Here is a 26,558-nt window from a genome sequence, read left to right on the forward strand (position 1 = left end):
CGGAGCCGTGGCATGTTAAGGGTCCAGAAGCCCGCACAGGGTCTCTGCCAGAGCCTGGCTGTGTACCCGTGTGTCCGCAGGGACGGCGTGATTCCATGAGACTGTGCCAAAGGCAAGTCCAAGGAAAGAGCGAGTGCTGGGGAAGGAGATCACACGGGGCTGGGAATCCTTTAACTAGCAACAGCCAGTGCAGCCACCTTGGGGGATACCCAGGGCATCCAGTATGTTCCCCCACAGGGCCATACCTCAGTGCTGGGGCTCAACTAGGCTCGTCCTAAAAATGCTTAAAGAGCAAGCTTTGAAAAGAGGAAACGGATTCTCAGATCACTGCCACCAGACGGAGGCCTAACACTCTTTGAAGGAACACAACACAATCCAGCAGCCCACAACATAAAAGCACAAATTCTGGAATCCAAGAAAAATTACCAGACATGGAAGAAAGGCAGGGAAATGTGACCTGTTACCAGGAATAAAAGATCAATTAATAAAATGGGCCCAGAAGTGACAGAATCAGCAGACAATGATATCAAAATCAGCTATTATACATATATGCTCAGTGCACTAAAACGTAAAGGGTAAGTTTAACGTCGTGAGGAATGACGCTATCCAATAGAAACTGTCAAGGTCATAAAAAGAAGGTAAACCCGAGTTACTGTCCCAAACCAGAGACTAAGGAAACACCAAATGCAACGTGATGTCCCGGATTGGATCCCGGAACAGAAAAAGGGCATTGCTGAAAAACCAGTGGTTTTGGAGTATTTTGTAGTTTAGTCAGGTACCAACGTCACCTTCTGAGTTTTGACAAAAGTCCCAGTTATGTAAGATGTTAATAACATCAGGTACATACCTGAAAATGTGCCTGGCCAGCTCCACTCACAAGAAAATCAGGTGACCGACCTAAACATCTAGGGTTTTTCTTTTTGTCTTCCCTTCTTTTGTTTGTTCTTAAGGATAAATGTGGATATTTCACTTTGCTCACTTATAAAAAAAAATTCTTTTTTTCATTTTTGAGAGAGAGAGCGAGAGAGAGAGCACAACTCGGGGAGGGGCAGAGAGAGAGGGAGACACATGTCCGAAGCAGGCTCCAGGCTCTGAGCTGTCAGCCCAGAGCCCGACGCGGGGCTCGAACTCACCGACCACGAGATCATGACCTGAGCCGAAGTCGGGCGCTTAACCCCGAGCCACCCAGGCGCCCCAAATGTGGATATCTTAATCACAAATCAGCACATATTTTTACACAGGTATGGGATTAACTTACACTATGAGGAGTGATGTGACGGTGGAGCTGTCACCACCGAGAGCCCAAGGGGCGAGGGGCGGAGCCGCTGCCCGGCCAGGGGACAGGGAGCCACCAGAGGTGCCGGGGTCCTGCCGGGAGGGCTGCTCCAGCCCCAGAGAGTGGGGAGGAAACACCAGCAGAGGCCGGGACCCCGGGGGTCAGCATCTGGATGTGGCGGCTCCTCCTCCGTCCCCTGCTGTCCCTGCCCTCGGAGCGCTTTCGGTCAGACTGGTGAGGAAGACAGAAGTTAGAGACGCCCATGTCAAAAAACCACACGGAAACCAAACAGCATTTCTAAAGACGTTTTTCACAAGAGGACACGGAGCCCGAGTCTGGGGAGGGCGGGACGGGCGCGGGGGTCGGACACGCCTGTGCAGGGCTGTGGGGGACCCGGGTGGGCACGGCCGGTGGTGACTACAGCCGCAGGTGGGACAGGAGGCCTCAGGCCTTCGAGGGGCCACGGTGATGGTGGGGCTGCTTGGAGGGGCGAGGGGAGCCCAGGCTGCCGCGGAGGGAAAAGGGGAAATGTTCCCACGTCCGGGCGGTAGCAGGAAGAACCGGGTTCAGACCTCGCTGGGGGAGAGAGAGGCGGGCAGGGCCACGAGCGCACGTGGAGGGAGGGTCCAGCTGGGGAGGAGGACACGGAGTGAAGGGGGCCGAGCATGGCGGCCGGCGACAGGCCGGACACGGGAGGGGAGCTGCGCTCCTGGGTTCCAAAAGTTCCGGGGGGCCTTCGGGCCGACGGGGGCCAGGAACGAGGCGACGCTGTCGGGGACGCCGTGTGCGCAGCAGGCCGCCGGGAGCTGTGGACACGTCGGGAACCCCAGGCTTCCCGGGGCATCTGCAGCCGGTCCCGCAGCTCTGCCCGGAGACGCAGGGCGGCCTCTTCAATGCACCAAGTGGCAGCGCCTCACAGAGGTCGCATTCGGGTCTCTCGTCCTCTCACACAGACGCTCCGGAGGGGCACCCCGTCCCTGACCCTGAACTCTCCTAACGCAAGCACACGGGACGCCCGAGCACACGCAGGTGGCCGACTGCGCGTCCCCAACTCGCTCTGGTCCGCGGTCGCCGGCCACCGGAGGGAATGCCCGGGACGCTCGGGGACCCGGGCGTGGGGTCGGGGCGCCGGGACCTGAGCACCCCACAACAGATCTGTCCTGGCGGGGGGGGGGGGGGGGGGGGAGCTTCAGGTTCGTAACACGCACCTTTTCCCAGCTTAAAGGACGGGGCAGGGTGCTTTCAGGGAAAAGATTCGCGCGGAAAGACGGGGAGAACAGAACGCCAGGGAAAGGTGAGGTGCACAAAACAAGGCTCGGGGTTTCGGAGGGACGATGGCCAACCGGGTCACCCGGGACAAGAAACAACTGGCCCAAGAAATACCTGCAGCCAGACAAGTGGGGTCCCCTCGGTGGCAGGAGGGGGGCCGGGGGGGGGGGCCGGGAGGGGCCGGGGCAGGCACGCAGAGAAGGGGCTGCACTTTGGAAGAGCTGAGCGGGTCTTTCTGCAAAGCGGCCCGACCGCGGCCACCGCCGGCTGTCACTGCTGAGTCCCCTCCGCAGCGTCGGTCACGGCACCTGCTCCGGGGGCTCCTGCTGCACTGGCGCAGCTGAACCTCGTGGCTCTTCTTCTGCCCTCATCTCCCGCACCCCTGCCCCCAGCCCCCCGCGCGGGGCTCTCTGGCTCAGACGCGGCCGTTTCTGTCTCCCTAACCGGAACACCAGCTCAGCGACGCCGGGGACCGTGGCCGCCTCCTTCTGTCCCGGCGCTTCTCGGGCACGTCCTCGCTGCGGCGAGCACGTGGCCCAGGGGCACGGGCTACCGTGGCAGCCGACCACCGCCCCCTCTGGGGCCACCGCAAGGGGACTCTTTCGAGGTTGGGGGCACCAGGTGGCCACCAGCCGCCCCTGCTGTTTCCTCCTAAGACCCGCGGCCTCCCCGGGGCCCCCTTCCCCGCGGAACCACAGCCACGTGAGACCCGCCGGCTACGGGGAGCGTCTGCGCCTCTCCTGGCCTGGCCGCGAACGAGTGGCCGGACCCCCTCCAGCGGAGGGCAGGACTCGGGCTGTGAGAGGACTCGAGTCTGCCTCCTCCCGCGTCCGGTCGTTGGAGACCCAGTGCCAAGTCCGAGAAGCCACGGCCCCAACCCTGGCGCAGACCGGGAGCGCTCCAGCCCCGGCCGAACGCGCACTTCGCAAACGGGACACGCGTTAAGAGTATTTTTAAAACCTCTGTCAGATCGGCCCTTTGAGAATTTCTAACGAAACCGGGCAGTATAAAAGCTCGTTATTTTAGGCTGTTCATGAAGCATGAGCTAAAAACCAGTTTTAGAAATTGCGAGGGGGATTCTGAGCTAATTTCGGCAATCCCCTGAAATGTTAAGTACATTCAATACGACAGAAATCCAGTCTCTACCACAGAGAACAAACCTAGAAGAGCCTCCTCCAAAAAAAAAAAAAAAAAAAAAAACAACAAATCTAAGGACTAAGTTTAACAAACAAAAATGGACTTAAAACAAGGGACCAGGGCACCACGGATATGCTTTAACTTGGCCTTGGCGGCCAACACCCTAAGGAAAAAGCCAAGTTCCCGCCAAAGCAGACCGTCTCTGTCGGGAATGAGACGGGAAGGAGACGTGAATGTTTTATCTGAAAAGAACCTGTCCACTCCCGAGCTCCAGGCGGAACACGGGCGGGGCTGACACAGACGCAGGAGCTTTTATAGATGTAAAATATTTTATTTGTAAATGGTGATCTTCTAAATCTGTGTCCACAAATTCCAAAACCCATAACACTCTGTATACTTCAAAAAATTCAATTTTTGCCAACATTAGGTACTATTATACAGAACAGAAAACAAAAACCCGGTAGGACAAATACTGGTAGGATGTCAGGATATTGTACAAGAGAAGAAAAATATTCAAGAAACAAATTTCATACAGCTATTTATCAAGAGAAAAATATATACAATTGATTTATTCTGTAAGATAAAAATACATCATGCCATATACATTACAAGTTCAGAACTGCGTCACTGATAGACCGACAGTTCACAGCTCACTTGAATTGTGCACACAGAAACTTCATTTATACTCAGCCTGTGAAGTGTCCGTACCAGAATTTTAAGTACAAAATAAAAAGCTAACCTGGTTCAAAATGCTGATTAAGTTTCTACAAGCAAACACAAAACAGTGTTTTTTTTTTTTATTAAAGAAATGTAAACAAACAGTTCATACAAACACATTTTAAAATTACATCTTCCAAAACCCTATCGGCCCGGGTCCTGCAGCCACAACTGTGATCGAATCTCGCTCTTTTTTTTTTTTTTCTTTTTTCTCTTTTTTTCCTTTTCAAATGTTTGTGTTAAATAGAAGGCTAGAGAGTTAGACTGGAGCCCTGCTACATGATCTAATAGGTTTACATGATTCTCTGTGGCTTGAAACAAAGTTCTAATCAAAACTACTTTTGCTGAAGAAAAGTTCAGCCTCCATTTGGGTGTATCTTGAAGCAGTTATTCACAGTTATCACAAATCGTAAGCACAAAAAAACCTGAAGAAGTAGGGATGCAACAATAGAATATGAAAACATTAGTTTAAATTACCAAAACGGCTATAAAAGGTGGAGTCACAGCCCACACTCCGTTCTATCGGAAGGTGTATAAAACAATTAAGTACTAATAGACCGTAGTTTGCAAAAAACCCCAAATACTCTAGGTTGAAGTTTTGGTTATTACAGAATTATAATGGCATATTTAACAACACAAAGTTGTATTGTAACATCCCCGTGAACATTTTATAAGCACCCGAGCTGCTGCGGAGCCTGGTAGCATTTGGTCAATACTATTTTTATACTGTATTTTTTTTCTTCTCAAAATATTTACATATTTGTACAAAGTAACAGAGTTTGTTAGTTCTGCAGGTAACAGCAGCAGCTTGGCTTTCTTCTAACTTTTATTTAAAAATAGCTTCATTCACTTATTCAATAATAAATACAAAAAGTTTCTCTTATTTTACAGAAATCAAAAACTACAATAAACTGACTCATGGAATCAAGTATTTAAACGTGTTTTAGTGCAAGTTATCGCCCCTTAGCTCCGTCCCTAAGGAAGTCGTTGCAGTACATTCCTTGTTCAGTGGTGTCTACTTTATTTAAAAAACTTTTAAGTTAGAGGGCCTGCCCCTTTTTCAGATAAGGCCGTGGCCAGCACTTTGGACGTATCTCCCTTTCGCTGGTGATCTCAGTCTTACATTCATAGGAAGCCCCCACCCTGGGGCCCGGCAGCCCGCGGCTCTCCGCCCCAGTAGAAGTTTCTCCTCGGTGAGACTCGAGAACAAAACGAAACACAACAAAACCCACCCGCGGAAAGAAGGAGGAAGGAAAGAGAAAGCAGAAAACAAAAGTGCTGGGCCGTTCCGGGCCATCCCGGCGGCTCCCGCCCGGGGCCGAGGAGCCGGGACTCCCAGAAGCTCGCTTCAAGAAGTCACACAACAGAAAACAAACATCTCTTTCTGTCTGCAGAAGTCAAACGGTGCGTCGAATCGCTTCTTCGTGGGGACGAGCCGCCCGCCGAACGGCGAGGAGTGCGTTCAGTTCATCCACTTCCGGCAGTTCACGGCCCCGCAGTGACACGGAATCTTGTGCTGGTCGTCCTCGAAGTCGAACTTGTAGTCGTAGCACAGCTGCCGCGGCAGAGACACGGCGTGAGCGGGACGAAGGGGCCGCGCCTCGGTCCGCCCGGTCCTCACGCCGGCAGCGCGGCAGGTGGACGGGCGGCCGGGCCGGGTCGCGGGGGCTCTGGGGACCCGGGGACCCGGGGCCCCGGGGCCCCGGGAACGAGAACCACCCGGGGCCCCGGGAGGCACCGCCCGCAGGCCGAGCCAGCCCGAGGAAGGGAAGGCAGGCTGGGGAGAGGCGCGTTCCACGGCTCCACGCGGCCCCCACGCTCCCTCCCCCATCACCCTCGGGCCGGACGACCCATCCCTGCCAGCGGACCTCGTTCTCCTCTGTCCTCGCTTAAAAGAACGTTTACGGAGGGCCTTCCTAGGGTGACTGGCCCCGCCGTCAGGTAGGTGGGGGTCCGCACGGCCACCCTGCTCACACACAACCCCAGGTGGCCCAGCCAGAAGGGAGGACCCACACCCTCCGGGGCCCTCCTGACTCAGCACACCCCGAGTACGGCGCCGCTCGCCGAGACCTCCTGGGACACCGAAAGGGGACACCACGGAACTCACGCAGTAGCCTCCCCGAGCAACCGAACTACTTAGCACCTGTTACCGGGGCCTTGAGGGGTCCTTCAAGGAAACCTTCTCCACGGTACACGAAATGAGGCGGGGGCTCAGAGAGGCTGAGCCACCCACTCAAGATTCCTCAGGCGGGAAGGGGAAGGATGGGCCTGGAGCTCACGGGGCCTCCGAGCCAGGTTCTCAGGAACCTCCCCTCGTCTACTCATCAAGATACTTTGAGATGCACAATGGGCCTTGGGTAAACTCTTGATTTGAAAGAGGGGATTCCAAAAAGACCAAAAACCTACAAGAACGACCCCAGAGCTCTATTCAAAGGGCCGGGGGTTCCAACAGTGTGAACACACGCAGGCCCCGGAAACCCCCGGGAGAGGGCTCCAGAAACCCACGGTGCTCGGCGTTCCCGGGTTGAAACGTGTGGTGATCGCGTTTGTGGGACACGGGCTTCGGAAACATAAACGAGTGGTCTAGACTAGAAATAACCTTAACGGGGGAAAGGCGTCTGTGAGACCAAAGAAACAAATGTCAAGTTCGGCATCCAGCATTTTGAAGAAAAGAAAGAATAACACAAGAGCCAAGCTGTTTGAAAATCTTGAGAAAAACCTGGAAGCTCGTCTCGATCCAGTGTGTGAATGAATTCAAGCAATCCGGACCCACATGCTGCCCCCAAATTGGCCACCCACAGCCTTACGGTGGCCTCCTGTGAGCCGTAACGTCCCCGGAGGCCACGATCCCATTTCCTCAGACATCAGTTCGATGACAGGTAAAATCTTTAAGGAGAGGGACGTTGCCCAACTGTGACCAAGGGGGTAAGACACGGGAAAATGATGCCAGGCGGGCGACGCGGGGATGTGGCGTTTGGGGAGCACGGCATGAGGGAATCGGGAGGAGCCGGCCTCAAACACTGCAATGCTTCCATGAGGAGGAAGGTGGCGCTCGAATGTCCCTGGGTGAAGTGCCAGGGCGGCAGCCTCTGACCTACCACGAGGAGAATTTCTCTAGCAGCAAAGACTGTGGAAAACAGCGGGCCAGGCTGACTGTTCAAAGCAGGGAACTCCGTGTGGGGATGAGGACGGAGCAGACACGACCCACTCTCTTACCTCCTCTCCCTTCTGGATCCTCCGGTTGGAGCTGATGATAATTTTGTGTCCCCTCTCAAAAGTCACCACTTCTGCCACGCAGTTGGGCGCACACGAATGGTTGATGTATCTGCAAAGCCACCGTTTCAGAAAACTGTTTATTAGGAAACAGCTGGAGGCAGCGTCAAAAACTTTCAGTTCTTAGGGAAAACTTGTGCCTGAGACAGTCCTACCTGCCCATCAATAGAACAGACCAATCAGACAATTTTAGATCAAAATTCTTGCCCGAACTTATCTGCCCTGAATGTTTCATCGCGGAGGCTGTCATGAGCATAGGGGGCCCAGTGAGCCCCACCTCCTGGACCAGACTCCTCGCCTCACCTGGCAGGCCCTCCGGTGAGCGTTGCGTCGATCACGTGGTCACTATCCATGCGGAACATGTACACGCCGCGGTTCTGCAAGAGAAAAGTCAGAAACTTCTCCACGTGCACGTTCACCGCAGGGAGACTGAGTCGGGGGGAAGGGAAGCGCGGCCCGATCGCGCTCACTGTGCGTTCACACAGCCGGTCAGCTGACATTTGTTTGCGTGCTGTGAATGTGCGTCAACGATCGTGAGGCAGCGCCAGGTTCACTAACCTACAGGTCTATCTAGGCAAACAGTACCACCAACTGAGTAAGGGAAGACTGACAGAAAAAAGCAAGGAAAACACAAGAACGTCCAGATGTGCCCTGTGGTCCAAAGTGAACGTAGCAGGACAGATTAGGCCCCGTCTCCAGCTTTTAGCACAGGGACAGGGAAGAGGAGGTCACTTACCTGAGACTCGTACAGCTTCTCCTTTCTGTTGGCAACTTCATTTCGAATGATAGTCCCGATGTACTCGATGACCATGGTGTGCTTCTCGATGTCTCTAGCAGCATACAGGCCCAGCCCCTGCAAAAGGCAGAAAAGGAAAAGAAAAGGTACGTACACGTACCTCAGTTACCACTTCAACTTCCTGGACAACAAACGGATCATTTCCTTTCCTACAAAGACCACGTCCTAAGTGCAGTGCTAAAGACTTCGCCTGAACTCAAGTGCTCTTTTCCAGTGAATACACATACTTCCATATGAAACTGAAACAATCCTGCCACTTAAAGTAATGCCACAACTACCTGTCTCAGTCTCGTGTCCTCACACGAAATTCTTTTTTTTTAATGTTTTATTTTTAGTTTTTGAGAGAGAGAGAGACAAGAGTGTGAGCGGGGGGAGGGGCAGAGAGAGAGAGGGAGACACAGAATCCGAAGCAGGCTCCAGGCTCTGAGCTGTCAGCAGAGAGCCGGAACTCACCAGCGGTGAGATCGTGACCCAGGCCAAAGTTGGACACTTGACCGACTGAGCCACCCAGGTGCCCCGTCACACACAATTCTTAAGACATATTTACAGACTAGCACCGCTGGCTGCCCACAGTCTGCCGACGTCTTATCTTGTGTGTAATTCGTGCTGAGATCCCACCAACTAAACACGCTAACGGCTTCTGGTATTCATTTTCTCCCGTTACCATTTCCAAAAGGGCACGACAGGACAGTAAACTTAACAAATCAGAAATAGGACTAATCACAGGGGTTATTAATACTGCAGTCAGGTTGCAGATCTGGCGAGGAGTTCCTGGGAGCCAGGGCAGAAGGAGAAGCAGGAAAAGGAGGAAAGTTGGAAAGACATAAAGTTCTTCCAGAAGGGAATCTTCTCCCCTCAAGTTTTGAGTCCTGAGAAATGTACAGGAGTCTGAACTGGCTAAAAACACTGAAACAGGTCTCTCGTTTGGCAGTTCAGTGTCTATGCCAGGGGCCTAATAAATCACATTCCATTATGCACGGTTTTAGGGTTTCAGCATTACAAATTCTGGAAAAATAACAGACTGAAAGAAATACAACTTCTATGGACATTTGACATTTTCTTGTCCCGATGTGAGTCTGCCTTCTCTGCTCAAACTGGCCGGAGGACAGCAGGAACAGAGTAGGGAAAGAGCATGTGCTAACTGGGAGGGTCCCCAGGGGCAGCGACATCCAGCGGCCACAGTGGGGCACACAGTACCAGGCGCCTTAGACACTTTGGTGTGTGAATTCTCTTTTGGTGAAAAACAAAAAAAAATTACGCAATTTATCTGTTCAATTCCAGGTCTGAGGTGAATGAACCAGAACACAAAAAGTAACACGTATACAGATCAATATAATTTCATTTGAGAGCGGACAGGGAGGGGCGCCTGGGGGGGCTCAGTTAAGCGTCTGACTTCGGCTCGGGTCATGATCCCGTGGTTCCGAAGTTTGAGTCCCGCACCAGGCTCTGTGCTGGCAGCTCAGAGCCTGGAGCCTACTTCGGATTCTGTGTGTGTGTCTCTCTCTCTCTCAAAAATAAATAAATATTAAATAAACTTAAAAAAAAAGGACAGGGAGATCAATGAAAAAGAACAGAGAATCCCCAGTAGGTCCGTGCATATGTGAAAACTGAATGCGTGATAGTTGTGAGCAGTATGGTGGTATCATGATCAGTGCAATGTGGGAGGATTATTTACCAAATGGTGCTTCAACTCGTTATTCAATGGAAAAACTAAAATTGTCTTAAACAAAAAATCTCTGAACTACAGATGCCTAAGAGCCACATATACAACATAGCCCACTGTCTTCACCAAGACTAGAAGCTATAGAAAAGTATATACATTTGACTATGTGAAAATTACAACCTTTTTTAAACTTTCCTTTTATTTTGAGAGACAGAGAGCAAGGGGGGGAGGGCGGGGGAGGGGGGGAGAGAGAGAGAGAGAGAGACAGAGAGAGAGAGAGAGAGAGAGAGAGAGAGAGAGAGAGAATCCAAGCAGGCTGCATGCTGTCAACACAGAGCCCGACACAGGGTTCAAACGTATGAACTGTGAGATCACGACCTGAGCTGAAATCAAGAGTCGGACACTCAACTGACTGAGCCACCCAGTTGCCCCTCAAAATTAAAACGTTTCTAAAGAAAAAAGAAACCCTACTTTCTAACAGGCAAAGGATGTTTTATAGGGCAATTCCTCTGTTAGCACAAGTTCTTAAGGACCGGGAAACACGGGAGTATGTAATTTATAAAAGAGCAAATCCAAATGGCGCACGTGAAAAGCTGCACGCCCATTCATCAGCTGGAAACTGCAGTTAAGGAAGGGGTATCAGGCTGGCAGAAACGTAAGAAGACAGTGGCACTACAGGTGGGAAGGGAAGAAGAGAGACCATCTTCCGGGCACTGGAAGAAATGTGCATTTGCAGCCTTTTCAGAAAACCTAAGACGAAAAGTACGTATGCTTTTACACAGTCCTCTCACTTTTGGGAATATTCTCCAAAGAAGTGAATCTACCGATATGCGGGGGTATTTGGTACGAGAGATTGGTGGCACTGCTGTTTTGGGAAAAACCGTAAGCAAAGCAAACGTTTATCGGCTGTGGGACGCTTGAATTAGTTACAGCTCAAGGGCATCGTGGAACCTCACAGCCATTAGAATGAAACACCACTCCCTCAGCCACCCTAGACGTTCCTCGGAGGACTGGCGCGTCAACGATGCTGCAGAAAGCGTAGTTGAATGACCCCACCGGCACATCTGTGCCCGGATGTTTCTGCACTGTTAGGACAGTACGTGGTGCAGACTCAACACCGGGGTAAGAAATCACGGAAACGACAGTGAGGGGGTAAGACCGACCGTGAGGAATGGTAAGAGTGGGTGGGCTACTGGGGAACGTTTCAAATGGAAAGGACACACCGCCGGGAGTGGACCACTGGGTTCCCCAGGAATTGGAGGCGCTCTGCTCTTGAGGCAACAGCAGGAAGGAAAGACAGCGTATCTGTAATTTGAAAACCAAGTATCAAATAGAAACATCAAGAGCAGAAAGAGATCTCAGGCATAAAATTTTAACACAAAAGAAAGATCAGTAGATAAAGTAGAAGTCACAGAACAAGGACAAGGGAACCAAAACCGGAGGGGGAAGGAGGAGGGCTGGTGGAGACAGAAGTTCTCGACTGCCTTTGCTCGCACTGATCACCCGGGGCCCCACCTCGGGGGACAGACTGTCAGGTCTCAGAGGTCTCAGGTGACGCTGCTAGTCTGGGGTCCCCACTGTGAGATCTTGGATCTCGTGGGTCCAGTACCCGTCTACAGGTTCAAACAGAAAGAAACAGAGGAACTTGCGAAAGAATTAACGAAGAAACACTTCCAGACTGAAGGCCACAAGTTCCAGGTCAAAAAGGGTCTGGTAGGAAAAACAGCAGTAATTTTTTTAAAAAAATGACCCAAACCTAACCATATTTTTTGTAAAATGTCCAAATACCAAGAACAACAACGAGATCCTAAAATCTTCCCGAGAGGAGGAAAAAGGTTCCAACAAAGGAACAAGAATCCCACTGAGTCCACACGGCGCAATACAGGTCAGATTTCTATTTTGAGGAGCTCACACTGGGTGTGGGTGGGACGGGGTGGCAGGTGACAGCAGGGTGACAGCCAGAGAGTGGACCTGAGGGAGCTCTTCTGGGGGGAAAGGCAACGAAAGTGGACGACGCTCTGGACCCGGGCCTACCGCGGCCAAGGCGCACGAGCCGCGCGCACGAGGACAACGTGCACACGATTGGCTCTAGGGCAACGGGAGCTTCGGAATCCCATCCGGGGACATCGGGAGGGAGACACCGAGCAGGCGGCTCAGGAAGGATGGGCCAGAGATGTCAACTCACACGCTCGGCCTACAAACGGCTCTCTCTGGAGGGGATGCGACAATGTACGCACCAGCACACGCGGGGGCTTTCCTGCCAAGAGGCTTCCGAAAGAGAAGTCCCCGACCTGGAGCACCTTTTGAAAACACTCCTCTGTATCTCTCCTGAGTACCCAGTAGCCCTGGTGAACTCTCCACGGATCCATACGTGCAAAGCACAGCGCCACCTGCCTCCCGCCTCCCACGAGCTTTCATGAAGACACACAGGCGAGGATCCCAGGGGCCCTTCCTTTCGGGGGGGGGGGGGCATCGTGCTCCAGGAGACACACGGAGTCCCCCAGTGTTACCAACCGACGAGATCTGACGGGGTGGTGGCGATGCGGTTCCACTCCCGCAGCCGCGGGACCCACGTCCTCCCTCCCGCCCCGACGGCACACTACGCCCTCACCTGGATGCGGGACCGGGCCAGGTACACGTTGGACTTCCACTCGGTCTTCATCTTCCGGTACTGCGAGGACTTAGAGTGCACAAACTGCTTGCTGTAGGGCGCGTTCAGCTCGCCGGTGACCGTGCTCTGAAAGGACTTGGAGGTGCTGGTGCTGTTCAGGGTGTGAGGTCTGCACGCAGCGGCACGTCAGCAGGAAGAAATAAAAGGAGAACTGAAGACATCTCCGAATGACGCCAAGCCCGTCGGTTCAAGGTCTTACTGACGAGAACGCACATGGAAAGCCGCCTAGCAGAGCCACACGGCGGGTTCTCTGATGCGGTCGGCACAGACACAGCCAGAGACAGCAGGGTTTGTAAGCAGCAGACAAGTCAAGCACAGAAACCACTAATGCGCCTAGAAACCCTGGGCTGTACTATGTGAAGTTAAAAGAAAATACCTTAACACAAACCTCTTGACATGGGCACTCATTTTAGGTTCCGATCGGGCGCAGCCTGTGGGGTTAACGGCAAGAGGAAGCTCCATGAGAGGGTTGCGGCCGTAGCGGAAGGTGTAGTTTTCACACGCCTCAACCCCAGGCAGCTGAAAAGGAGCAGAACAGACGGAGGGTTCGTTTACTGACCCAGACCGCAGGCCACGGCGAGCTGGCCAAAGGACGCCTCGGCTTGAACTTCTGCGGAAATAACCGGTCGACATACTCCCGGTTCACAAAACGGTCCTCTAGCTGGCGTTAACACAGCAGCCCGCACTTGGATGGGTTTCGTTGTTAACACACACATTTCAGACCTTAGTAAACCCTGGCGAACGCTCCCTGAAGACAAGTATTAACCCACGGAACAACCACACACCAGCCAACACACGTGCCTGGTTTTTGGATCGGACTGTTCCGGCCCACGCGTGGGGAGCAGACTACTTCACAACTTCGTTCTTTCAACTTTTAGATCTTCGTTTGGAGTTTTAAAAGTAAATAGTTAAACAACATTTTGTAAGGTCTACTTTCTTGATTTCTCACTTCTTCCACGAGTTATCACACTCAATTCCCTGAGAGTGTAGGTGGTACCCTAAGAAATTTACTTGTAAAATAATTTTATGGTAGAAGTCTTTTCTAGAATTTGTTACTTGTGAACATATTTCTCTACAGACCTGAAAGCCATGCATCGTTTAGAGCCCTTGCTTCTACCGAAGCAAGAAAGTGGGCACATAACTCAGCGGCTTTTGGGGTGTCCTCTGCTTCTCCAAAAAACCAAAACTGCAACCAAAACAAAACCCACGAACATCGATGATTTTTTCTTATTCAAAATACTGCCTTATAATCATGCAGTTTCCCAAAAGCATTGTGTAGACTCACTGGCAAACAGGCTTGTAATCCTAAAAGATTGCAAAGACATGTCAGAGACGGCCTGGTGCTCCTGCAATCCAACTGCCCTCTGGTCACCGGCCCTGGCATGGGGCAGGAACGTGGCCACCAGCACCCCGGCGTCGGGGACCGGACACACCAACATTGCTAAGTGCAGGGAAACGCGAGGAAGCAGAGGGGACGAGGGTCCCCTCCCCCACCCAGCGCTGCCTGAATACAAAACAACGCTCCGTCCTTGCCCCTGCCTTGCCCGTGCCCTTGAAGAGACCCTGAAAGTTGTGAGCCACCTCGCGGAGTGACCACGAACATTCACTGAGGTTTTCCGATGCGTCGCGGGTGCCTCGAGAGACACGAATAGAGGCGGGAGCGAATGCACAGGCAGAGCACGACCTCAAAGTATCAGGACCGTGACGGCTCGTGTTAAAACGGTCCCCCCCAAGGAACACCACGCGCAACCAGAAAGGTGATCTGACGCCCCATCTAGCCCGAGATACTCACGGACTCCGCGATCCGCACCACCGCGGACACCGTTAGGCCAAACAGGTCTTCTCCCTTCAAATATGCTGGAAAGAGCTGGAGCATTTCAGACTGTTTTCTCACACACGCCACGGGCTCCAAAATTTTATCCCAAACACCTACATGTGGCCAAAACAAACAAAAACAAAACTGTTTACAACAAACTTAATCTCCGCTCAACAGAGAGGAAAACGGGATAAAGTCGAAACCGGAGCAAAATGAAGACTGAGCCTCCGAGACGTCCCAGTTTCCACGTAAGGCCTTGGAGGCAGTGACCCGACGAACCTGGTATTATCCGCTGGTCAGGTGGCAGTTTATGTCAAGACTTTAGGAAATTTTGGGGGGAGGAATGTGTCACATTTAGGAACTTAAACAGTGAAAGCGGAAAGAAAGTTTAATGTAACAAATTCTTGCAAGAAGTTCATTCATCTTCATACTAGGCACGTAACTTTAAATTTTTAAATGATTAGTCTAATTAGCAGTGTATAGAAATACATTTCTTTTTTCTCAGATTTAAATTAGAATAGGAAATTGGTATTTCCACTAGAATTATCTTCAGGGCATTTTCATACATTTTTATAAAAATCGCTGGAAAAAAAAAAAGCAATTCCCAGGACTTTCTGCATCAATAAAATGACCGCTTAGGTTTCACGCTATGGTCAAAATTAAGCGTCTAATTACTCGCTGCTAATATGTTTAACGTCTGACGCTACTCGCACAAGGCAACGTACAGAAGATGCTTTGAATATGGCTCCCGCCCTCTGACCCGGAAGGCCCCGGTGCAAACAACAGGCAATCTTCGCGTACAAACCACCGGTTTATCAACTAACTGTGTGTTCAAACACATACTCTGATTTTGAGTAGGTTCGGCAAAGTGGCACGGCGAGGACAGCAGGTGCAATACCTCAAAGAAGGGAAGATTTGCACGTGTCCGTGAAAACCCCACATCCGTGCTGAGGTGGTCTGAGGCAAGCACGAGACAGCACACGGGAACCCGGGCGCGACCCGTCTCTGCGGGGCACACAGCGCGACGTTACCTTTAGGGGAGGAGTCGCTCAGGACCAGGTCTTCGTGGCCTTGCTCCACGATTCGGATGACGAACACCGGGCGCCCCTCCTTCTCCTCGATGGAGCACAGGTAGCGGCAGCGCCTGTTGGCGTAGCGGGTGCTCCAGTACAAGCGGCTGGCCTCGTAGCCCACGGGGAAGAGCGCCTTGGGGGAATGGAACGCCTGCATCTGCTGTGGGAGCAGCTGGCCGATCGTGTGGAAGATGAGGCTTCCGACGCGGAAGGTGTGGTCCCGCTCTCCGCGCTGCACGATGCTAGCGATCTGTCGCACCTCGTCGCGTTGAACGTAGACCCGTCTGAAGACCGCGAAGTAACTCAGCTCCTGCTCGTGAATTCCCTTTGGTTTGTGCACGGGACACAGCATCGTTTTATCCTTAAAAAACATGCATTGTGCTTTAATGGCGCAAGTGAAGTGGTAAATGTTGGCGCACCGAAATCTGTGGCATCCGCTGGTGGCGCCCATTTTATGGCAGAAGACGCACTTCATCTGCAGGCCCCTCCTCAGCGCCAGCTCCACGTTTATCAAGGCCCCGGCCTGGGTCTCATAGACCTCCGTGGACCACAGCGCACAGTTCAGGTGGACCCACACGTCCAAGTCAAGGTTGAGCAGTCTTGCCGGTCCGTCGGTCAATCCATCACCCTCTTCGTGGCAAAAGCAACACTTCCGATAGTCTTTGGGCACAGGGTCAGGCTTAAGGGACGTGCCCAGCTTCTTCAAAAACTCGTCGATTTCATCCTCACAAGGGGGTTTGAATGTCCCCTTGGGGATTACAATGTGGATGCTCCACTTCTTCCATTTCATCCCTCTCCACTTTTTATTAATCGGCCTACAATCTTCAAACCCACCGTGGACAGTTCTTAGCCGAGGCTTTAACTTGACTGTCACCTTAAGCTCGTCTGGCTTGGCCTCTACTTTGGCTGCTTCAAAAGCCGGAGGGAAAGTGATGGGGGGTGACGCGGGGGGAGAAGCTTCTTCCTGGAGCTGCGGGAGGCAGTGCACGTCCAAGGTGGAGATGTTGTTACTGTACTGGTGAAACGCTTTGGAAGGCGTCTCTCTTACAGGCGACTGTGGCAACGGAGGGGCGGATTCCTGCACAGGAAGCAAGAGCAGCTCTAGAGCAAGAAGCCGAGCGGCAGGCTTTCACGGGGCCTGGGCCCGGGGGGCAGGGAAAGGCTCTCTGAGCGAGCATGAGGGGTTCGCGCACAGCAGAAGCGGCCGCCCAACCCCGAGGGCGTTGATGAGGGCAGGACAGTGCTGGGGGTCCCTCCCCTGGCCTGCTGGACAAAGCCGTTATCTCTGGAGAACATTCTGCTCCTACACCTTCTCGGACACTCCTGTCTACCCAGGAGAGACCCAGAAATTTCCACGCTGAAGAGGGGCTAGCTAATTCGTACAATGGAGCAGTGTCTTTTGTTAAACCAAACAAGAACTTGGGAACGTGACCTTCTCTGAGCTTCTCTGCACTCTCTGAACTTCCTGACTGCTAACCTTAGGTTGAACTAATCGGCACAGATGTGAACGAAGGGGCAGCAGTCCCTGCCCTCACATCACACGTCACTCTTCTGCACGGCTGCCCGGCTGCGACCCCGCTGCCTGAAGAGGTGAGCTCAGAGGACGCCCCAGGACGTTTTCCCCGGGGACACGGTCTCACCCCCGACCCACGGGGCTCCCCTCTTCTCACCTCCCCCCGGCCCCCAGCCAGGTATCTGAAGAGACACACCTCCCGTAACTCCAGAAGCAGGCAGGAACAGCGCACCAAATTACAAATTATCTGGTAAAAAACCAACTCCTCTTCTTATAGAGGCTGACGTATTTCAATTTCAAGTCTAAACCTATTTGACACATAGCTTGATTTCATTATACTGGAGACTACTGCCTGTTACAAAAATAAGAGTCTCCAGAACCTTCTTCCAGCAAAGACAGAACAGTGATCTGCAGGAAGGGCTGTCAGCACCACCTCACGGGAAGGCTTCCTTCAGCATGAATGGTTAAGGACGGTTCCCCGCATCAGCCACACACTCAGATACACTTCAGTCACACGGAGGCAAGTAAAGGAGACCATCTCCACCACGACGTGAACACGATGCTTTCTCCCCAAAACACACGAGGAGATTTAAATTGTGTTTATGAACAGGTTTTCCCGTCAGGGTAAGATCAATACGAGTTGTGATTATTGTTGTAATTCAATTAAGATATTTTTAATTAAAGAAGTAAAACTAAAGGCTGTATGACTATTAGTGTTTTAGTCAATTCTGAACTTTCAAGACAGAATTCAAGCCTACTCCCCTCGTCGTGGAAGCGGCATTTCTCTGAAACAGCGCGGGCCTCCCTGCCTCCACCCGCAGCACATCTCCCTCGATTTCCCGCACGCAGAGAGCTATGAACCTGTTCTGTTCATTAACGTAACCCAAAAGCACGGAAGTCACTCGCTATACCTTGTTCACTAACAGACACCAGCCTAATTTTACCTTGCTTTCTGAGTTTTTTGCTTGTGTGGATGAGGCATAAAGAACGAAGCAGTTATTACTACAGAAGACAATGTCCTTCTCGACTCTGTGGGAGCTTTCTCGGGAATCCTGAAAAGCAAAGAGAAATGTGTAAGGATCTCAACAAATCAAAATTTCGTAAAAACAAGGTCTGTGCATTGTTGGTTTTTATGCTACGTTAAAAGTGAAAACAGCTCTCTGTCCTAAAAGTAAAAAAAAAAAAAAAAAAAAACCACACGCCAATACCTGGCATCTAAAAATTTAGCCAAAGAGAAAATAAATTTACGAAAATAAACTCGATGATCCATATTCACTCTTTTTACAAATATGCTGTTCTCATAGTATCCAACCGGAGAGTCCACGGTAGCTATTTGGTTTTAACCTAAAGCATGTCCGGCACATGCTGAGGCTACTTCCCAGAATGTGGGTCCCATGGAGCCCCCCACAGGCGGACTCTTGCGGACACAGGAGCGAAAAAGCAGCATGTGGGACCCTTTCGGTGGAGGCGGGTGGTGGGCTCAGAAGGAATGCTGAAGTACCTTGTTCACGAAGGCCAGATCTCTGAAAGATTTCCTCACGCCGCCTCCAAGAATAACCACTTTACAGTGACAGCACCACTGTGGTCTGAGGGCCGCGCCTTCTGCGATACCGGAATCCTTATATCCAGAAAGACCTAAATGCAGGAGTCTTTCATTGGTGATCGCAGGTGACCAATAACACAATGTGGTACAAGGTGTAAAACTGCACGGTACCGACCCACAACGCGGCTCACTTAACTTCCCTTCTATCATCCTTTTCGAGCGGCTACAGGACCCATATTACAGGAGCACACGTACTCTCAAGCAGCTGGGGAACCGCTCGAACGTGCGAGCACGAGAGAAAAGCGATGCACCATGCTGGGTTAATATCCACCCTACGTGTGAGGTGGGGGCAGGGGAGGTGGGTACTACTTTTGCTTGAGGGTTAAGACGATGAAAAATGTTCTATGAAGGATGAAGAGGCACAGGTAGGCGGCTAAGTTTGATGTGCGAAGTCACAGAGGGGTGAGCAGAGTCCCAGGGCCCAGATAAAGACGTGGGATGCAGGCCAGGCACGCTCGGAGCACAGCGTTCATGCAGGGCGTGAAGGCAGAAAGGGAGAACAGGGGACGGGAGTGTGAGAGAAGCAGGTGGAGGCCGGGAGTTCAAAGACCCCACACAGACCACCCTTGGGGTTCCCAGAGGAGGCCCGCGCGGAAGCTGCCAGGTTGTGGGGGCGGGGCGGGGACGGACAAGATTCCGAGGGACCGGGGCAAGGGGGACGGCGCAGGGGAGCTGGGCAGGTCTGAGGAGCCGGCAGGTGCCAGCACGGCCACGGGAAGAGGCCTCACGGGGGGGGGGGAAGGAAGAGGGGACACACTGCCGACGCCAGCCGCGTGTGCGACAGGGGAAGCGGCGGTCGGTGCGGCGGGCGCTCGGGGAGCTGGCGTGCCAGCACCTCCTGGGGGACGACGTGACAGGACGTCCATCCCAGAGCGCTGAGGCCAGCACGCCACAGACGACAGAACGCCCGCGGACGGTTAATTTACCCAGGACCACACACCAACACGTCACCTGGTAGTTGTTAAAAACTAAAGTGGGATTTTAACGAGAACCAGCTTAACCCGGGACTCAAGGGCGAACTCGAGGTCAACGGGACGCAGAGCAGCTCACCATCGCTCGCTGGACGGAACGGCATGCTGGGCGGCTTCAGCCGGTAAGAGCTGGCTGATCTGGGAGGGTTTGCAGATCCTGGCGGAGGCCCACGAAGAAATATATGCTGTCGACACTCCAAGCCTGGGTTTACTCTGTGGCTACTGACCAAACCCACGGATGGAACATCTGGACCATTACTGACCTCATAGCTGTTAGGAACTCGGACGTGGAGAAGGTCGGAAAACGCAGCCACGACGCTGCTAATGTTCTGAAACAGAGGCGTGAACGCTGCGTCACCCCCACCGAGGGCAACGGCGAGCCACGGAAGCCAAGTGCATCCTTCCGTGGCTGTCAGCCGTGGGACGCGTACAGTGGTAAAGTGCGAGCAAACCCAAGCACGTCTACGTAGGCTTAAGAGTCTCGGGGAAGAAGTCATTTGAATGGCGCAGCATCCCAAGAACACCTGTCTAAAGGGAAAGCCTCACACGGGGATCCCAGCTAATGTTAAGTATTTGCACGAGCACCGACCTCTTCCGGCTACCTTCCTATGTGACGGGCGGAACGGACGCCACCACCAGGAAGGAGCTAGACCCTGTCGGTTCTCACAGCTGGGCAGAAACCTCCTGGGCGTGGTCTCTGCCCGGCGCTGCGACAGCCCACGGGGATGGGCGCTGTCACGCCAGCACCAGGTTCTGTCGGTGGCCAACACAGCCTATCACTGGGCTCAGTGTGGCTGCCAACATCCTCACAATTGATGAGAGAGAGAGAGATTCTCGGTATTCGACAGCAGCAGCTGCCAAAACCTCTGTTGTTGATAAAATGCCTTCTCACTGCTTCATCTCATATGTGTGCTCATCAAAAGGTTCCTCTCTCCAGTGCACACGCTTTAATAAAAACACGAGAACGCGAGCTTCGTTCTGCCCTGGCTCCGGCGAGCCCGCCGTGGCGCTCGGAAGCAGCCTAGACGGCTACGGTGACTACTGACCCTACACCTAACTCTGAGCTTCTGTCCTCATGACCCTGCTGCACACGCCTTGTTGTCAGCCACCTGACACACCTTTAAAGACAGGGACAGAGTTTCCAACGTGAAAAAGTTGCTTCCTCCTCACCTCAGCAGCTGTAGGATGCAGAGTAATCGCCACAGATATAAGACCCGATCTGGGACCGTTTGGAGAGGAACCAAAAGGCGGTGTGAAAAATAAAGTGCCAGGCTCAGTCTTGATGTCATTCCTTCTAGATTCCAAACCTTAAAGGGGGGGGGGGTGGGGAAGGAAGGAGGAAAAGGGGAGAGAGGGAAAGAAGGGAGGGAGGGAGGAAGGAAGGAAAGGTGGGTTGAGTGTTAATGCTCTTGAGAACCCAAAGGTGGACATCAGTCAACTGCCACACCGGAGGAGAAACAACGCGGCTGAGTACTCCCCTACCTTTGCCAGTACTGCTAGGAAGGATCGGGATGATGGGGGATGGCACAGGCTCCGGGGGCTCCTCTTTGACCGACGACAAATCTGGGTATCTGCTCACATCCATCCCAACCACACTCTCAGGAGAGGACGACGGAACGAAACTGTCAGGAGTGTCCCGACCACCAGCGTGATCCTGTATCCTGAGAGGAGGACAAACACGACACGCCGACATGTGCAAACCCACCACGGCGGGGTGAAGGTGGGGGCTTCCTGCACCGACCCAGCCCCATCCGCGAGCATGACTGTAAGAGTCCTTCGGATAAAGGCAATAATGTAAGAAGGCAACGAACAGGTTCAGGGCCAAGCGAGAAATCTCCCGGAAAAAGATACAAGAAATACATTCAACTTAAATGGTAGGTTTCGTCTGACTGAAGCTCCAGAATCTAGATTTCAAGACCCGCCAACAAAAGATTTAACGTTCAGGTTACAACGTGGCAGAGAAAGGACGGATACTCCTACCTCTGCCAAGTTCCAGATCCCGGAGACTGTGGGAGCAGTCTGCCGCGGGAAAGGAAAGAGCCAGGCCACACGCCCCACAGGCACACCCGCAGAGCCCGCTGTGCCGATGTGCAGAGTGGGAATATGGGGGAAACTTGGTCACTGTGGTCATAAGCCTTTACTTTTCTTAACCGATCAAGTATGGTGAAGAGAATGGTCAAGCCCAGGAAGCTAGAGGTTAACCAGCGCAACTGAGGCCAGAGGGTAAGTGCAGCCTCAAGCTAATGCTGTAGGATACCTCCCAAATCTGGGGTCTCCCACTGGTCCCCCAGGAGAGATGCTGTCGTGCGGAGGGAGGATGTGTGCAGGAGCACTGTGAGGAAACCTGAGAGAGGCTTCCAGACGGAGTCCCTGCAAAATCCAGGAGTGGAGCAGATCCCTCACCCCAGGGCAGCAAACATACACACCTATGAGGCTGCCTCCCACAACTGCTCCCTGGAAATCTAGCAATTTGTAGCAGCAAGATGCAGAAGAAAACGAGGAGACCAGGATTCTAAATCTGGAAGACTTACTACTCCTCTTTGGTCCATAGTTTTAGCACTAATAAAGCAGGGAGTTAGTCTGAATGATGTCTCAACAAACAGAGGGTGGTTACCAGATTTTGGAAGGAAGGGAGCATCGTTGACAAAGGACATAAGAGCCTTTTTGGATTTAACTTGTTGGGTTAACTACTAAGGGAAGCGGATTCTCCCCAGACAGAATCTCGGGTCCAAAGAACTGAGACAAAGAAGTTACAAAACTCTGGACGAGACGGTTCTTAAATTCTCTTCCACAAAAGCTGTCTCTGATATCTGTGACTGCTGCTCTTTTATTTTGGACAGCCGCAAACATCCATGAATGACAGTGATCTCTGAAATACTTTGCATGGAGACTCCCACTGCCTTAATGTCTATTTGATTATTTGTTGAACTTCCTATACCATCTAGGAATTTAACAATGCATAAACTAATTACATTTGATAGTAAGAACGTTTCATAAAGTATGTTTGAGAAAATTTCTCACCAAATTTTACCCCTTAAATGTTGTCACACGCTATCCCTACAGACATGATGCCAAAAAGGTATATACATATATATATATATATTTTTTTTTTTTTTTTTTTTTTTTTTTTTTTTTAAATGAAGTAACTAAAGAGTATGTGAGAAGACAGGAACTCTACCTTAATTCTTCCTGATTGTTATGAGGCGGTGTCGGCAGTGAGGCTGGCACATCGACGGTCTTCGGGCCCTGAGCGATAGCTCTGGCTAACAAGTCGTCTTGTGGTCTGAAGGGCAGCTGAAATGCTTTCGGTCCTAGACTTTTGGTAACTGGAAAAGCAAACACACATAAGGAAAAACACGTTCAGTTCAAACGGATACATGGGTGGAACATGACGACTCGACTGCCATTTCACCACACACAGCCGGCAAAGGCACACTCCTCAAAGGCGCCAACGGGCAGACCAAGCGTCATACCTTCGTGGCTCATTAATACGCCAGCTCTTCCAGCAAGTTCTTCAGTTGTCGCAAAACCATTTGCCATCTTCTGACAAGCCATAGGAGGTGGTGTAGGAGGAAGAGAGGCAGGGGGTGTTGGAGGATTACTTAAATTATTCTGCTGCAGAAGACCAAAAAATTTTAAATTATATGCTACAGAGCAGATATGCCATGACCTTGCTAAAACTTAGTTCTGTGAATTTTTAGCACATGGAAGCAAGGCTACAGAAATGTTATCGAGATGGATCTTCATTCCTAAACGCACAGCAAGAAGAAAGAGTAAACGAACGAGGCCAGGAGGTTTTGTGGTGGAAGAAATACCCATGACGGTATGGACAGATTATCTATTTGCTTACTTTGCCCCGCTTGAGCATTCAAGCCTTGAAATTAAGAAGCAAAGTTACATTATTCTATTCTATACATCCCTTTTTAAATTTCATTGTTATAGCCAGTGAAAGACAGCTTTAAAATTCAAGCAATAAATTGTAAAAAGTTCTCAAAAATTCCTTTATTCAATTTTCATCAAGATACGCCCCAGTTCTATTTAAAAAAACAAAAAAACAAACTTGAGAATTTGTGGTCTTAATCCTCTAATTACAACTCATAGCCTCAATATTAGCATCTTGACTGTCCAAAACCTCTATAAGAAGCAAAAGTCGTAACAATAACTCTAAATGTCTAAATAATTAACAAATGGATCTCCCTCCAAACACTTCTCTCTGCTTTGCATTTGTCATCAATTTGTCATTTGTTGATTGATTGATCAGTCTCTCAGGGATTGCTGGAATCTACCAATAACACTATGAAAATCAAGGGCAAGGTGAAATTCCAAATCTCGCAAAGATCTGGGATTTCGTGAAGGTAATGAAGTTGTGTTGGAGAACAGCTTGTATTGGAAGAGAAGCATTTATAAGAGGACAGGCTCTGACTGAAGAGAAAGGCCAACAATGATAATAAACGGAGCGTCACAAGAGAATGACTTTAATACTAAAGTAAGAAGAGAAGCCCTCCAGAAAAATGATGATACTCTCAAATATTTCTGCAAAAAGATCATTTCACACAAGTCAGATGTGAAGTAAAGAATGTCTACTGAGGCTATAAAAATGTTGCTAAAATAATTAATACCAAAAGATAAATTTGAGTTAGATATTTTAGTAGTGTAAGAATTAATGTCTACTTGTAATTAGTACCTCAATTATTAGACAAAATACATTTTTAGATTTTTGCATTTTTCAGGGAAAATTGCTAACTGCATTTTTATTCTGTTTACTATGAATTTGGATTCACCTTAAGAGTTAACAAAGGTTATAGGAAAATAGCTATTTTCTCTACCGTGGAAACACATAATGGATTTCTTCACTATGTGAACTCTTACCTACGTAAAATTGCAAATGTTTATGTTAGAGACTCTTCATCCAGTGAAATTTTAACCTTTTAGCTGAACCAAAGTTGAAATGAAACTCGAAGATTAGCCGGAAAACAAGACAAGCTCTACCAATTCTGATATGGTATCCAAAGAGGAAGCAAGGTAAGACCTTGGCGAGGAAACATACCTTGTAGATCAACTGAGAATAGTAATCCGAAACCCCTTCAAGGGTAGCACTGCCAAAAGTTCCTAGAAGTCGGTTCCCACTATTAAATTGGCCACTGCCATAAGGAAGAAAGTGCGCAAAGTTCACTCCAATGATTGGTTCCATTAGAGGGAGCAGAGAGAGCTGCTATTAAAAAACACATTGAAGAGTAATGTACACGGTAAACAAAACAGAGTGCTTCTCAACTTTTCTAAGACCCGAGGCAACTTAGTCAAACAAGGCTTGAGAAAAATGAGACTTAAAAATTTCAAGTATCACAATGTTAGAATAAGTGAGAGAGACCACAGAATCTCTGAGATATATTTAAAAATGAGCTTTATTCTGATCTGCCTTAAAGGGACACTGCCAGGCAGCCGACAAAAAAAGCACATTCCTTATGTCTGCTCGGCAAGAATCGGGGCGTGAAGGGAGGCCGGGGGCCCCCAGGAGCACTCGTAGTGGCTGTCTCCCACCTTCTGTAACAACTACAAAGGTGTAAGAATAGAGTTCACTAGGGGAGCCCAGCAGCCGCGTTTCCTTGCGTTCAGAGTCACAAGTGACACAGACGGTCGTTCTTGGTCCCGAGGCTGCTTCTGAACACAGTTTGGAAAGCTGGACCGTCAGCTACCAGCCCACCTATCTCCACCGTAACTTTTGGGCGCGCGCTTTTGCTTCCAACTAGGAAATCTACTAGACTCCTTGGTGACACATCTCTTATCCCTGTCACTACTTTAATTAGGAAATACGGTGATAAGGTTTCAGTTTCACAGGGCTGAACACGCATGTGATGCCTCACTTCTTCACATTTTCCCAAGAAGTGGCTACGAGCGACTCACCTGCTTCAGGTGCGTAAAGGTGTCGGTGGCAGAGGACAAGGCGCGTTTCTCCTCTTCGTCCTTCCGCCTTTTCTTCGAGCGCGGTGCGGCCTTCTCCCCCACCCTCTGAGTCCGTTTGCTTCGCGGTTTCTTGGTCTCACTTCCTCCATCCGTTTTTGGCAAGGGGTTGCTGCCACATCCGAAACCACCTTGCATCTGAGCCCCCAGAGTTTGCTGACGTGATTGGAAAGGTTAAGAGGTAAGTACAACATTCACGTGTTCGACTGAGCAGTTCACGCCAACCCGGTTCCACCCTAGGACACACCCTCCTCACAGGGGCACTAGAAGTTGAGGAAAGGCAGTGGCATCAGATGGTCTGTTTTCTGAGATGCCATCCCCGTTTTCAAACGTTATTCTCAAGTATGGCCACTGGCGAGCCACAAAGCTTGAAGAAAAGGCGGGATGCTTAAGGGTGGCTCCTTTCCCTCGCGGAGCCAGCATCCCTCCTCGGCCGGACCCCACGGGTGCCGGCGCCGCCCGGGGCTCCCCGTCCCTGCTCTCTGGCAGCTCTGGGGCAAGGCGCGCTCTTAGCCACACGGCTGTGCTGGCCTCTGCGGAGTGGGCTGAGACTTATTTTGGGTTCCCCTTAGGGATGGGGGAAACACAAGGTCTGCAGAAACCACGGACAAGCTCCAGAGCCTGTGCACCCGGGCTGAGACGAACGGCTGGCCTCAGATCAGTAGAAACAAACAACGCTGGTCATCCAAATCAGCTCCCGATCGTTAATGCGACTGACTAGTTGACTACCACATGCTTACAGCCAGTGAAAAAGGACCTGTATGATAGCAAATAAACCTTTCTTCTTCTTTTGTCTTTACTTAATGACTAAGAAGTGAGAAT

General features: G+C 51.1%; 1 protein-coding gene across 22 annotated transcripts in view; it reads right to left on the reverse strand.

Moving 5' to 3' along the window:
* Positions 1 to 3,997: 3,997 nt before the first annotated feature.
* KMT2C (lysine methyltransferase 2C) overlaps positions 3,998 to 26,558 on the reverse strand; it is a 287,946-nt gene continuing 265,385 nt past the window's right edge. For 11 of the 22 annotated variants that reach the window (XM_043589991.1, XM_043589992.1, XM_043589998.1 and 8 more), the window contains 17 exons: positions 25,680 to 25,892; positions 24,826 to 24,990; positions 23,252 to 23,393; positions 22,957 to 23,104; positions 21,261 to 21,439; positions 20,949 to 21,085; positions 19,858 to 20,107; positions 18,706 to 18,839; positions 18,149 to 18,256; positions 15,650 to 16,769; positions 14,595 to 14,731; positions 13,179 to 13,321; positions 12,743 to 12,911; positions 8,409 to 8,525; positions 7,976 to 8,049; positions 7,616 to 7,724; positions 3,998 to 5,954 (listed from right to left, as the gene is read on the reverse strand). In XM_043589991.1, coding sequence (XP_043445926.1) covers positions 5,862 to 5,954; positions 7,616 to 7,724; positions 7,976 to 8,049; positions 8,409 to 8,525; positions 12,743 to 12,911; positions 13,179 to 13,321; positions 14,595 to 14,731; positions 15,650 to 16,769; positions 18,149 to 18,256; positions 18,706 to 18,839; positions 19,858 to 20,107; positions 20,949 to 21,085; positions 21,261 to 21,439; positions 22,957 to 23,104; positions 23,252 to 23,393; positions 24,826 to 24,990; positions 25,680 to 25,892 — 3,438 coding nt within the window. In that variant the 3' untranslated portion in view covers positions 3,998 to 5,861. Of the gene's footprint in view, positions 5,955 to 7,615; positions 7,725 to 7,975; positions 8,050 to 8,408; positions 8,526 to 12,742; positions 12,912 to 13,178; positions 13,322 to 14,594; positions 14,732 to 15,649; positions 16,770 to 18,148; positions 18,257 to 18,705; positions 18,840 to 19,857; positions 20,108 to 20,948; positions 21,086 to 21,260; positions 21,440 to 22,956; positions 23,105 to 23,251; positions 23,394 to 24,825; positions 24,991 to 25,679; positions 25,893 to 26,558 lie in introns of those variants that run through there. The other 11 variants (XM_043590000.1, XM_043589994.1, XM_043589997.1 and 8 more) reach the window with 9 other exon arrangements.

Source organism: Prionailurus bengalensis, chromosome A2 (genome assembly GCF_016509475.1).
Source record: "Prionailurus bengalensis isolate Pbe53 chromosome A2, Fcat_Pben_1.1_paternal_pri, whole genome shotgun sequence".
In the NCBI taxonomy this organism is placed as follows: Eukaryota; Metazoa; Chordata; class Mammalia; order Carnivora; family Felidae; genus Prionailurus; species Prionailurus bengalensis.